The following is an 11,310-nucleotide window of genomic DNA, read 5'->3' as shown; positions in this document are numbered from 1 at the left end:
ACTTTTAACAAGGCACACCTGTTAATTGAAATGCATTCCAGGTGACTACCTCATGAAGCTGGTTGAGAGAATGTCAAGAGTGTCTAAAGCTGTCATCAAGGCAAAGAGTGGCTACTTTGATGAATCTAAAATATATTTTGATTTGTTAAAGACTTTTTAGGTTTCTACATGATTCCATGTTATTTCATAGTTTTGATGTCTTCACTATTATTCTACAATGTAGAAAACAGTAAAAATAAAGAAAAATCCTTACTGTACTTTTAGTGCTGTGTTGGAGTTGAGATGTACTGACAAGCAGGGCAGCAGGGCAGAAATAGTAGCTATTGAAGTTTAGTGCCACTTCAGTAGGGTTCCATTTGGGATCCTCTTTGGAGCTCAGGACAGCCAGTTAATTTCAACATTCATATAGCGGGATGGTGAGGAGTGGAGGAGGAGAGGAGGTGAGAGAACAGGATGAGAGAGGAGGAGAGGAGGTGAGAGAACAGGATGAGAGAGAAGAGGACAGGATGAGAGAGGAGGAGAGAGGACAGTAGGAGGAGGAAAGAGAAGTGTAGGAGGAGGAGAGAGGAGAGTAGGAGAAGAGAGAGGAGAGTAGGAGAAGAGAGGAGGGGAGCTATATGGACACTGGATGTGCACAGAGCATCAGTCTCACAGAGCATCAGTGACCTAGGGGGTTAACAGGAGAGAACTAACACTAAACCCCCGGGAAAGATTAGATTGCACATGGTGTCGGTTGGTTCGTCAGCCCTAGTTAGTCCAGCCTCACTCTGGGGACAGGACACAGTTAGTTTCCCCAGTCAGGACTCTGATCTAGGATCAGTTTCTAGTCTTCTCCTCTGGTGGGCCAGATCACGATGAGCGGAAGCTGTTCTGATCCAGGACATGGTGTGTATTCAATAGTGCACACTGAAGCAAAATGTTTTGCAACGGAAAAAGAAAACCCAATTCAGGTAAGTCCCTGTGTTTCTCTAGCCGCTTGGTTCCGCTTGGTTCCCAGTGATTACACCCGTCTCACCGGGAGATGACCGAGCTGATGGAGTTGTAGGAGGTGCCTCCGTTACAGGCTCTGCCCCCTCCCCTAGCCACACCCTCTATGTTGACCCTGAAGACAGGCGAGGTCTTTAACAGGAAGTCAGCAGCGTCACGCCTCCCCAGCTCACGCAGCTTCCACATCAACAACCCCACCGTGCTGTCTGGACGGACTGACCAATCCAGGAGCAGCGCTGCCGTGGGGCTGGCCAGGAGGGCGGGGTCATTGTCCGGGGCAGGGCCCCCATTGGTTGGGGTGCCGTTGGGGCTGGAGCTGTGTTTGGCCACCAGGTAGGTGAGACCCAGGTTCATAGCCAGCAGACACCAGTCCTTCCCCAGCGCATCAGGAGGGTCTAACAGACGACACAGCTTCCTCCTGGCCAGCAGGCTGACCTCTGAGATGTGGACATCTGCACACAGACGACCCTGACTATAGACTTCAGTACAGCCCAAGGCTAGGATACTGCTGAAGCTCTCCCTGTACCCGCCCATGGTGTTGGTGAGGCTGGTCTCTCTCTGGGTCTGGGCCTTCAGGAAGTCTTTAGGCTGGTAGATCATGACGGGACCATGATGCTCTCTGAGCTGCTGGGGGCTGAGGTAGTACCGGGCGGTGAGAAGGCCGGGGAGGGTGGAGGACAGGAGCGACTCGGTGATGGTAACCATGGTGTCCAGGAGGGTGTAACACTTGGCCCGTTCGCTGTCGTGACCTCTGACCTGGATCTCCACCCCCTGGCCGTGGTTGACCAATAGGATCATGGCCTCTGCTCCTCCTTGGCTCACCTTTGCCCCATTAGTCCAGAGGCGGATGTCTCCGTCAGGCCCCTCCCTTGTATCATCCTCAGGGCGCTGCTGGTGACTCCAGCGACACAGGTTCACCTGGAGGTCAGAGGTCAGGAAACAGCATACTCAACATACTATTCATTCTGGGAGAGGAAACATACTGCGGAGCATCCCAGATGGCGGCATATTCAATAGTGCACTTGATAGGGAGTGGGGAGTCATTCAGACAGTCTTGATAGGGACTGGGGAGTCATTCAGACAGTCTTGACAGGGACTGGGGAGTCATTCAGACAGTCTTGATAGGGACTGGGGAGTCATTCAGACAGTCTTGATAGGGACTGGGGAGTCATTCAGACAGTCTTGACAGGGACTGGGGAGTCATTCAGACAGTCTTGATAGGGAGTGGGGAGTCATTCAGACAGTCTTGATAGGGACTGGGGAGTCATTCAGACAGTCTTGATAGGGAGTGGGGAGTCATTCAGACAGTCTTGATAGGGACTGGGGAGTCATTCAGACAGTCTTGATAGGGACTGGGGAGTCATTCAGACAGTCTTGATAGGGACTGGGGAGTCATTCAGACAGTCTTGACAGGGACTGGGGAGTCATTCAGACAGTCTTGATAGGGAGTGGGGAGTCATTCAGACAGTCTTGATAGGGACTGGGGAGTCATTCAGACAGTCTTGATAGGGAGTGGGGAGTCATTCAGACAGTCTTGATAGGGACTGGGGAGTCATTCAGACAGTCTTGATAGGGAGTGGGGAGTCATTCAGACAGTCTTGATAGGGAGTGGGGAGTCATTCAGACAGTCTTGACAGGGACTGGGGAGTCATTCAGACAGTCTTGACAGGGACTGGGGAGTCATTCAGACAGTCTTGATAGGGAGTGGGGAGTCATTCAGACAGTCTTGATAGGGAGTGGGGAGTCATTCAGACAGTCTTGATAGGGACTGGGGAGTCATTCAGACAGTCTTGACAGGGACTGGGGAGTCATTCAGACAGTCTTGGTGAATCAAAGCATGTACCTGTAGCTTGTGGAACAGTCCACAGGGGAAAGGTGTGAGGTGTTCAGCAGGAACCAGCCTGACCCCTCCGTAGATCAGAACATCGTCCTCCTCCTCTTCCTCCGTCCAGGAGTGGTGGAGGCTGTTGGTCTTGATCAGGGCGGGGACATCCACCATGCCAGGGTTGGTCAGGTCACGTGCGCACACGTCCATGGCATCCAGCACCTGTCGTAAGAGAGGATGTTAGCATGGACGCTAATGTTTTCCTATGGGAAATGCTAACATGTGTCATTGTGGTATTGTGGTATACTTGACGGTATACAACTATGTATGCCCAGCTTGTGTTAGCATGGTCGCTAAGTGTGACATGTTTTCCTATGAGAGATGCTAACAGCTCCCCGTCTTAGTAAATATGACTGTCTCTGACCTGTAGCAGTTCGTCCACGTCGCTCTCTGGGGCCAGAGCCTGTATCTCCTCCAGTCTGTAGCGCCCCCTGTAGTGGTGGATGGCTTTAGGCGTGTCCACAGAGAGGAGGCGGGCTAACACCCCACTACACAGCCAACGGGGCTCCAACACCATCACATCCTGCACCGTCTCACTCTGCATCAGGTTGATCTGTTAGGAGGAAGAGAGAGATGGATACAAAGGGAGGGGGAGAGAGCACGATGGATAGAGAGATGGATACAAAGAGAGGGGAAGAGAGAGAGATGGATAGAGAGATGGATACAAAGAGAGGGGAAGAGAGAGAGATGGATAGAGAGATGGATACAAAGCGAGGGGGAGAGAGGGAGATGGATAGAGAGATGGATACAAAGAGAGGGGAAGAGAGAGAGATGGATACAAAGGGAGGGGGAGAGAGAGAGATGGATAGAGAGATGGATACAAAGCGAGGGGGAGAGAGCACGATGGATAGAGAGGGGGAGAGAGAGATATATAATCAAAAATAAATTGTCCATAGTGAATGGTGGCATGTAAAAATCTTCCCAATGTGAAATAGTTCCCGATCGTTGTGATTGAACTAGGATCACGTCACAATAACTGCTTGTGCGTCTCCATGTGATTGGCTGATGTCTCTCACACCTTCCCTCGCCCTTGATTTAACTAGATAGCATAATTAGCTGTCAGCTGTTTGAGACGGCTTGTTGTGAGGTGTGCAGTTTTAGATGGTTTGTATAGCTTGAGTTGATTTATATTTTTACAGGGACAGTGCACATTAATCAACGTTTCAGTAAAAGTGCTGGTTTTAGCCAGCCGGATAATTTTCAACAGCAGTCCCTGCACAGGTTATTAAAAACAATTATAATAACAATACAGACAAACAATGAGCAGTGAGAAGATGCAGAGCAACATAGGACAAGCAACACGTATCACGCAGACATAGCAACATAGGACAAGCAACACGTATCACGCAGACATAGCAACATAGGACAAGCAACACGTATCACGCAGACATAGCAACATAGGACAAGCAACACGTATCACGCAGACATAGCAACATAGGACAAGCAACACGTATCACGCAGACAGAGCAACATAGGACAAGCAACACGTATCACGCAGACATAGCAACATAGGACAAGCAACACGTATCACGCAGACAGAGGAACATAGGACAAGCAACACGTATCACGCAGACATAGCAACATAGGACAAGCAACACGTATCACGCAGACAGAGGAACATAGGACAAGCAACACGTATCACGCAGACAGAGCAACATAGGACAAGCAACACGTATCACGCAGACAGAGGAACATAGGACAAGCAACACGTATCACGCAGACATAGCAACATAGGACAAGCAACACGTATCACGCAGACAGAGCAACATAGGACAAGCAACACGTATCACGCAGACAGAGCAACATAGGACAAGCAACACGTATCACGCAGACATAGCAACATAGGACAAGCAACACGTATCACGCAGACAGAGCAACATAGGACAAGCAACACGTATCACGCAGACAGAGCAACATAGGACAAGCAACACGTATCACGCAGACAGAGCAACATAGGACAAGCAACACGTATCACGCAGACAGAGCAACATAGGACAAGCAACACGTATCACGCAGACATAGCAACATAGGACAAGCAACACGTATCACGCAGACAGAGGAACATAGGACAAGCAACACGTATCACGCAGACAGAGCAACATAGGACAAGCAACACGTATCACGCAGACAGAGCAACATAGGACAAGCAACACGTATCACGCAGACATAGCAACATAGGACAAGCAACACGTATCACGCAGACAGAGCAACATAGGACAAGCAACACGTATCACGCAGACATAGCAACATAGGATAAGCAACACGTATCACGCAGACAGAGCAACATAGGACAAGCAACACGTATCACGCAGACAGAGCAACATAGGACAAGATATAGTAGCACGCAGACAGAGCAACATAGGACAAGCAACACGTATCACGCAGACAGAGCAACATAGGACAAGCAACACGTATCACGCAGACAGAGGAACATAGGACAAGAGACACGTATCACGCAGACAGAGGAACATAGGACAAGCAACACGTAGCACGCAGACAGAGCAACATAGGACAAGCAACACGTATCACGCAGACATAGCAACATAGGATAAGCAACACGTAGCACGCAGACATAGCAACATAGGACAAGCAACACGTATCACGCAGACATAGCAACATAGGACAAGAGATAGTAGCACGCAGACAGGAGAACATAGGACAAGCAACACGTATCACGCAGACATAGCAACATAGGACAAGAGATAGTAGCACGCAGACAGGAGAACATAGGACAAGCAACACGTATCACGCAGACATAGCAACATAGGACAAGCAACACGTATCACGCAGACAGAGGAACATAGGACAAGCAACACGTATCACGCAGACATAGCAACATAGGACAAGCAACACGTATCACGCAGACATAGCAACATAGGACAAGCAACACGTATCACGCAGACATAGCAACATAGGACAAGCAACACGTATCACGCAGACATAGCAACATAGGACAAGCAACACGTATCACGCAGACATAGGAACATAGGACAAGCAACACGTAGCACGCAGACAGAGACACATAGGACAAGCGAACACGTATCACGCAGACAGAGCAACATAGGACAAGAGACACGTAGCACGTGTTGTTCAAATATGTTATTTTGGTAACCAAATGTATTGAGCTACATATCTGCCATTCCCTGCATCACATGATACACTAGCACAACTAGCTAGTTTTTATAACTTTACCCTCTGTCTCTCACATGACCTAAAGTCAACAGTACCGTGGTAGCCTCTGTCTCTCACATGACCTAAAGTCAACAGTATCGTGGTAGCCTCTGTCTCTCACATGACCTAAAGTCAACAGTATCGTGGTAGCATCTGTCTCTCACATGACCTAAAGTCAACAGTACCGTGGTAGCCTCTGTCTCTCACATGACCTAATGTCAACAGTACCGTGGTAGCCTCTGTCTCTCACATGACCTAATGTCAACAGTATCGTGGTAGCCTCTGTCTCTCACATGACCTAATGTCAACAGTATCGTGGTAGCCTCTGTCTCTCACATGACCTAAAGTCAACAGTATCGTGGTAGCATCTGTCTCTCACATGACCTAATGTCAACAGTATCGTGGTAGCCTCTGTCTCTCACATGACCTAAAGTCAACAGTATCGTGGTAGCCTCTGTCTCTCACATGACCTAAAGTCAACAGTATCGTGGTAGCATCTGTCTCTCACATGACCTAAAGTCAACAGTATCGTGGTAGCCTCTGTCTCTCACATGACCTAAAGTCAACAGTACCGTGGTAGCCTCTGTCTCTCACATGACCTAAAGTCAACAGTATCGTGGTAGCCTCTGTCTCTCACATGACCTAAAGTCAACAGTATCGTGGTAGCATCTGTCTCTCACATGACCTAAAGTCAACAGTACCGTGGTAGCCTCTGTCTCTCACATGACCTAAAGTCAACAGTATCGTGGTAGCCTCTGTCTCTCACATGACCTAAAGTCAACAGTATCGTGGTAGCCTCTGTCTCTCACATGACCTAAAGTCAACAGTACCGTGGTAGCATTTGTCTCTCACATGACCTAATGTCAACAGTATCGTGGTAGCCCTTGTCTCTCACATGACCTAAAGTCAACAGTATCGTGGTAGCCTCTGTCTCTCACATGACCTAAAGTCAACAGTATCGTGGTAGCATCTGTCTCTCACATGACCTAAAGTCAACAGTATCGTGGTAGCATCTGTCTCTCACATGACCTAATGTCAACAGTATCGTGGTAGCATCTGTCTCTCACATGACCTAAAGTCAACAGTACCGTGGTAGCCTCTGTCTCTCACATGACCTAAAGTCAACAGTATCGTGGTAGCCTCTGTCTCTCACATGACCTAAAGTCAACAGTATCGTGGTAGCCTCTGTCTCTCACATGACCTAAAGTCAACAGTATCGTGGTAGCCTCTGTCTCTCACATGACCTAAAGTCAACAGTATCGTGGTAGCCTCTGTGCTGGAGCAATCCTTGAGTGGAAAGTAAATGACAGCACTGCAAATAAATGCAATGCTAATTCGTGGGAAAGACACATTAACTAATTAACACTACAACCAAAGACTTATACAACTAACCTATGGTGCTGCAGTCTCTCCAAAAGCATCTGCTTTTACTGTCATTTGTCACATGAGTGACCTCTACTGTCATGATGTGGAACTGAAGACTCTACTGTGTTTGCGAGTGTGTCTTCCAAGTATGTCGCCAGAATACTGCCAAGGAGAATGAAAGTCCTTGATGTAATTTATGGCCATATGTTTAATTAGTAGGTTGATGACAGAAATTGACAGTGAAATATCTGAGTGAACAGATTGTATTCCAGGGTATGAGGGGAAGAGACATTACAGGCCATGTAAAAGAAAACGATCCTCCTCCTGGCAGATATCAGACCTAAAGCATGTAAAACTTGCATAAACAAGGCACGTCTCAGCAATCTGCTGTCTTATAGGAGCTGTTTATGACACATAGTCAAATGAGTAGATAGATGACACTGACTCCATGCTGACCAACAAAAATAGTAATACATTCTGTAATCTGTAGACTTCCAGCCATGTAGGGTAGAAGGAACCAAGGGTCAGCACCATGTGGGAACCAAGGGTCAGCACCATGTGGGAACCAAGGTTCAGCACCATGTAGGGTAGAAGGAACTAAGGGTCAGCACCATGAAGGAACCAAGGTTCAGGACCATGAAGGAACCAAGGTTCAGCACTATGTAGGGTAGAAGGAACCAAGGTTCAGCACCATGAAGGAACCAAGGGTCAGCACCATGTAGGGTAGAAGGAACCAAGGTTCAGCACCATGTAGGGTAGAAGGAACTAAGGGTCAGCACCATGAAGGAACCAAGGTTCAGGACCATGAAGGAACCAAGGTTCAGCACCATGAAGGAACCAAGGTTCAGCACCATGAAGGAACCAAGGTTCAGCACTATGTAGGGTAGAAGGAACCAAGGTTCAGCACCATGAAGGAACCAAGGTTCAGCACCATGAAGGAACCAAGGTTCAGCACCATGTAGGGTAGAAGGAACCAAGGTTCAGCACCATGAAGGAACCAAGGTTCAGCACTATGTAGGGTAGAAGGAACCAAGGTTCAGCACCATGTCGGGTAGAAGGAACCAAGGTTCAGCACCATGTAGGGTAGAAGGAACCAAGGTTCAGGACCATGAAGGAACAAAGGTTCAGCACTATGTAGGGTAGAAGGAACCAAGGTTCAGCACCATGTAGGGTAGAAGGAACCAAGGTTCAGCACCATGAAGGAACAAAGGTTCAGCACTATGTAGGGTAGAAGGAACCAAGGTTCAGCACCATGAAGGAACCAAGGTTCAGCACTATGTAGGGTAGAAGGAACCAAGGTTCAGCACTATGTAGGGTAGAAGGAACCAAGGTTCAGCACCATGAAGGAACCAAGGTTCAGGACTATGTAGGGTAGAAGGAACCAAGGTTCAGCACCATGTAGGGTAGAAGGAACCAAGGTTCAGCACCATGAAGGAACCAAGGTTCAGGACTATGTAGGGTAGAAGGAACCAAGGTTCAGCACTATGTAGGGTAGAAGGAACCAAGGTTCAGCACCATGAAGGAACCAAGGTTCAGGACCATGTCGGGTAGAAGGAACCAAGGTTCAGCACCATGAAGGAACCAAGGTTCAGCACCATGTAGGGTAGAAGGAACCAAGGTTCAGCACCATGAAGGAACCAAGGTTCAGGACCATGTCGGGTAGAAGGAACCAAGGTTCAGCACCATGTGGGAACCAAGGTTCAGCACCATGAAGGAACCAAGGTTCAGGACTATGTAGGGTAGAAGGAACCAAGGTTCAGCACCATGTAGGGTAGAAGGAACCAAGGTTCAGCACCATGAAGGAACCAAGGTTCAGCACCATGTAGGGTAGAAGGAACCAAGGTTCAGCACTATGTAGGGTAGAAGGAACCAAGGTTCAGCACCATGTAGGGTAGAAGGAACCAAGGTTCAGGACCATGAAGGAACAAAGGTTCAGCACTATGTAGGGTAGAAGGAACCAAGGTTCAGCACCATGTAGGGTAGAAGGAACCAATGTTCAGCACCATGTAGGGTAGAAGGAACCAAGGTTCAGCACCATGAAGGAACCAAGGTTCAGCACCATGTTGGGTAGAAGGAACCAATGTTCAGCACCATGTAGGGTAGAAGGAACCAAGGTTCAGCACCATGAAGGAACCAAGGTTCAGGACCATGAAGGAACCAAGGTTCAGGACCATGAAGGAACCAAGGTTCAGGACCACGAAGGAACCAAGGTTCAGGACCATGAAGGAACCAAGGTTCAGCACCATGTAGGGTAGAAGGAACCAAGGTTCAGCACCATGAAGGAACCAAGGTTCAGGACCATGAAGGAACCAAGGTTCAGGACCATGAAGGAACCAAGGTTCAGCACCATGAAGGGTAGAAGGAACCAAGGGTCAGCACCATGAAGGGTAGAAGGAACCAAGGTTCAGGACCATGAAGGAACCAAGGTTCAGCACCATGAAGGGTAGAAGGAACCAAGGGTCAGCACCATGAAGGGTAGAAGGAACCAAGGTTCAGCACTATGTAGGGTAGAAGGAACCAAGGGTCAGCACCATGAAGGGTAGAAGGAACCAAGGTTCAGCACTATGTAGGGTAGAAGGAACCAAGGTTCAGCACCATGTAGGAACCAAGGTTCAGCACCATGAAGGAACCAAGGTTCAGCACCATGTCGGGTAGAAGGAACCAATGTTCAGCACCATGTAGGGTAGAAGGAACTAAGGGTCAGCAACATGAAGGAACCAAGGTTCAGCACTATGTAGGGTAGAAGGAACCAATGTTCAGCACCATGTAGGGTAGAAGGAACCAATGTTCAGCACCATGTAGGGTAGAAGGAACTAAGGGTCAGCAACATGAAGGAACCAAGGTTCAGCACCATGAAGGAACCAAGGTTCAGCACCATGAAGGAACCAAGGTTCAGCACCATGAAGGAACCAAGGTTCAGCACCATGAAGGAACCAAGGTTCAGGACCATGAAGGAACCAAGGTTCAGCACCATGTCGGGTAGAAGGAACCAATGTTCAGCACCATGAAGGAACCAAGGTTCAGCACCATGAAGGAACCAAGGTTCAGCACCATGTAGGGTAGAAGGAACCAATGTTCAGCACCATGTAGGGTAGAATGAACTAAGGGTCAGCAACATGAAGGAACCAAGGTTCAGCACCATGAAGGAACCAAGGTTCAGCACCATGAAGGAACCAAGGTTCAGCACCATGAAGGAACCAAGGTTCAGCACCATGAAGGAACCAAGGTTCAGGACCATGTAGGGTAGAAGGAACCAATGTTCAGCACCATGTAGGGTAGAAGGAACTAAGGGTCAGCACCATGAAGGAACCAAGGTTCAGGACCATGAAGGAACCAAGCTTCAGCACCATGTAGGGTAGAAGGAACCAATGTTCAGCACCATGTAGGGTAGAAGGAACTAAGGGTCAGCACCATGAAGGAACCAAGGTTCAGGACCATGAAGGAACCAAGGTTCAGGACCATGAAGGAACCAAGGTTCAGCACCATGTAGGGTAGAAGGAACCAAGGGTCAGCACCATGAAGGAACCAAGGTTCAGCACCATGAAGGAACCAAGGTTCAGCACCATGAAGGAACCAAGGTTCAGCACCATGAAGGAACCAAGGTTCAGCACCATGTAGGGTAGAAGGAACCAATGTTCAGCACCATGTAGGGTAGAAGGAACTAAGGGTCAGCACCATGAAGGAACCAAGGTTCAGGACCATGAAGGAACCAAGGTTCAGGACCATGAAGGAACCAAGGTTCAGCACCATGTAGGGTAGAAGGAACCAAGGGTCAGCACCATGAAGGAACCAAGGTTCAGCACCATGAAGGAACCAAGGTTCAGCACCATGAAGGAACCAAGGTTCAGCACCATGAAGGAACCAAGGTTCAGCACCATGTAGGGTAGAAGGAACCAATGTTC

At 48.5% G+C, this 11,310-nt stretch overlaps 1 protein-coding gene across 1 annotated transcript in view; it reads right to left on the bottom strand.

Annotated features, from left to right (window-relative positions):
* Positions 1–513: 513 nt before the first annotated feature.
* dapk1 (death-associated protein kinase 1) overlaps positions 514–11,310 on the bottom strand; it is a 125,515-nt gene continuing 114,718 nt past the window's right edge. Inside the window, exons 23-25 of the mRNA XM_038984572.1 lie at positions 3,237–3,425; positions 2,831–3,034; positions 514–1,905 (exon numbers count right to left, since the gene is read on the bottom strand). Coding sequence (XP_038840500.1) covers positions 1,012–1,905; positions 2,831–3,034; positions 3,237–3,425 — 1,287 coding nt within the window. The 3' untranslated portion in view covers positions 514–1,011. The remainder of the gene's footprint in view (positions 1,906–2,830; positions 3,035–3,236; positions 3,426–11,310) is intronic.

Source organism: Salvelinus namaycush, unplaced genomic scaffold (genome assembly GCF_016432855.1).
Source record: "Salvelinus namaycush isolate Seneca unplaced genomic scaffold, SaNama_1.0 Scaffold249, whole genome shotgun sequence".
Lineage (NCBI taxonomy): Eukaryota > Metazoa > Chordata > Actinopteri > Salmoniformes > Salmonidae > Salvelinus > Salvelinus namaycush.
Note: the sequence above shows the minus strand (reverse complement) of the source record. Positions and strands in the feature narration are given on the sequence as shown.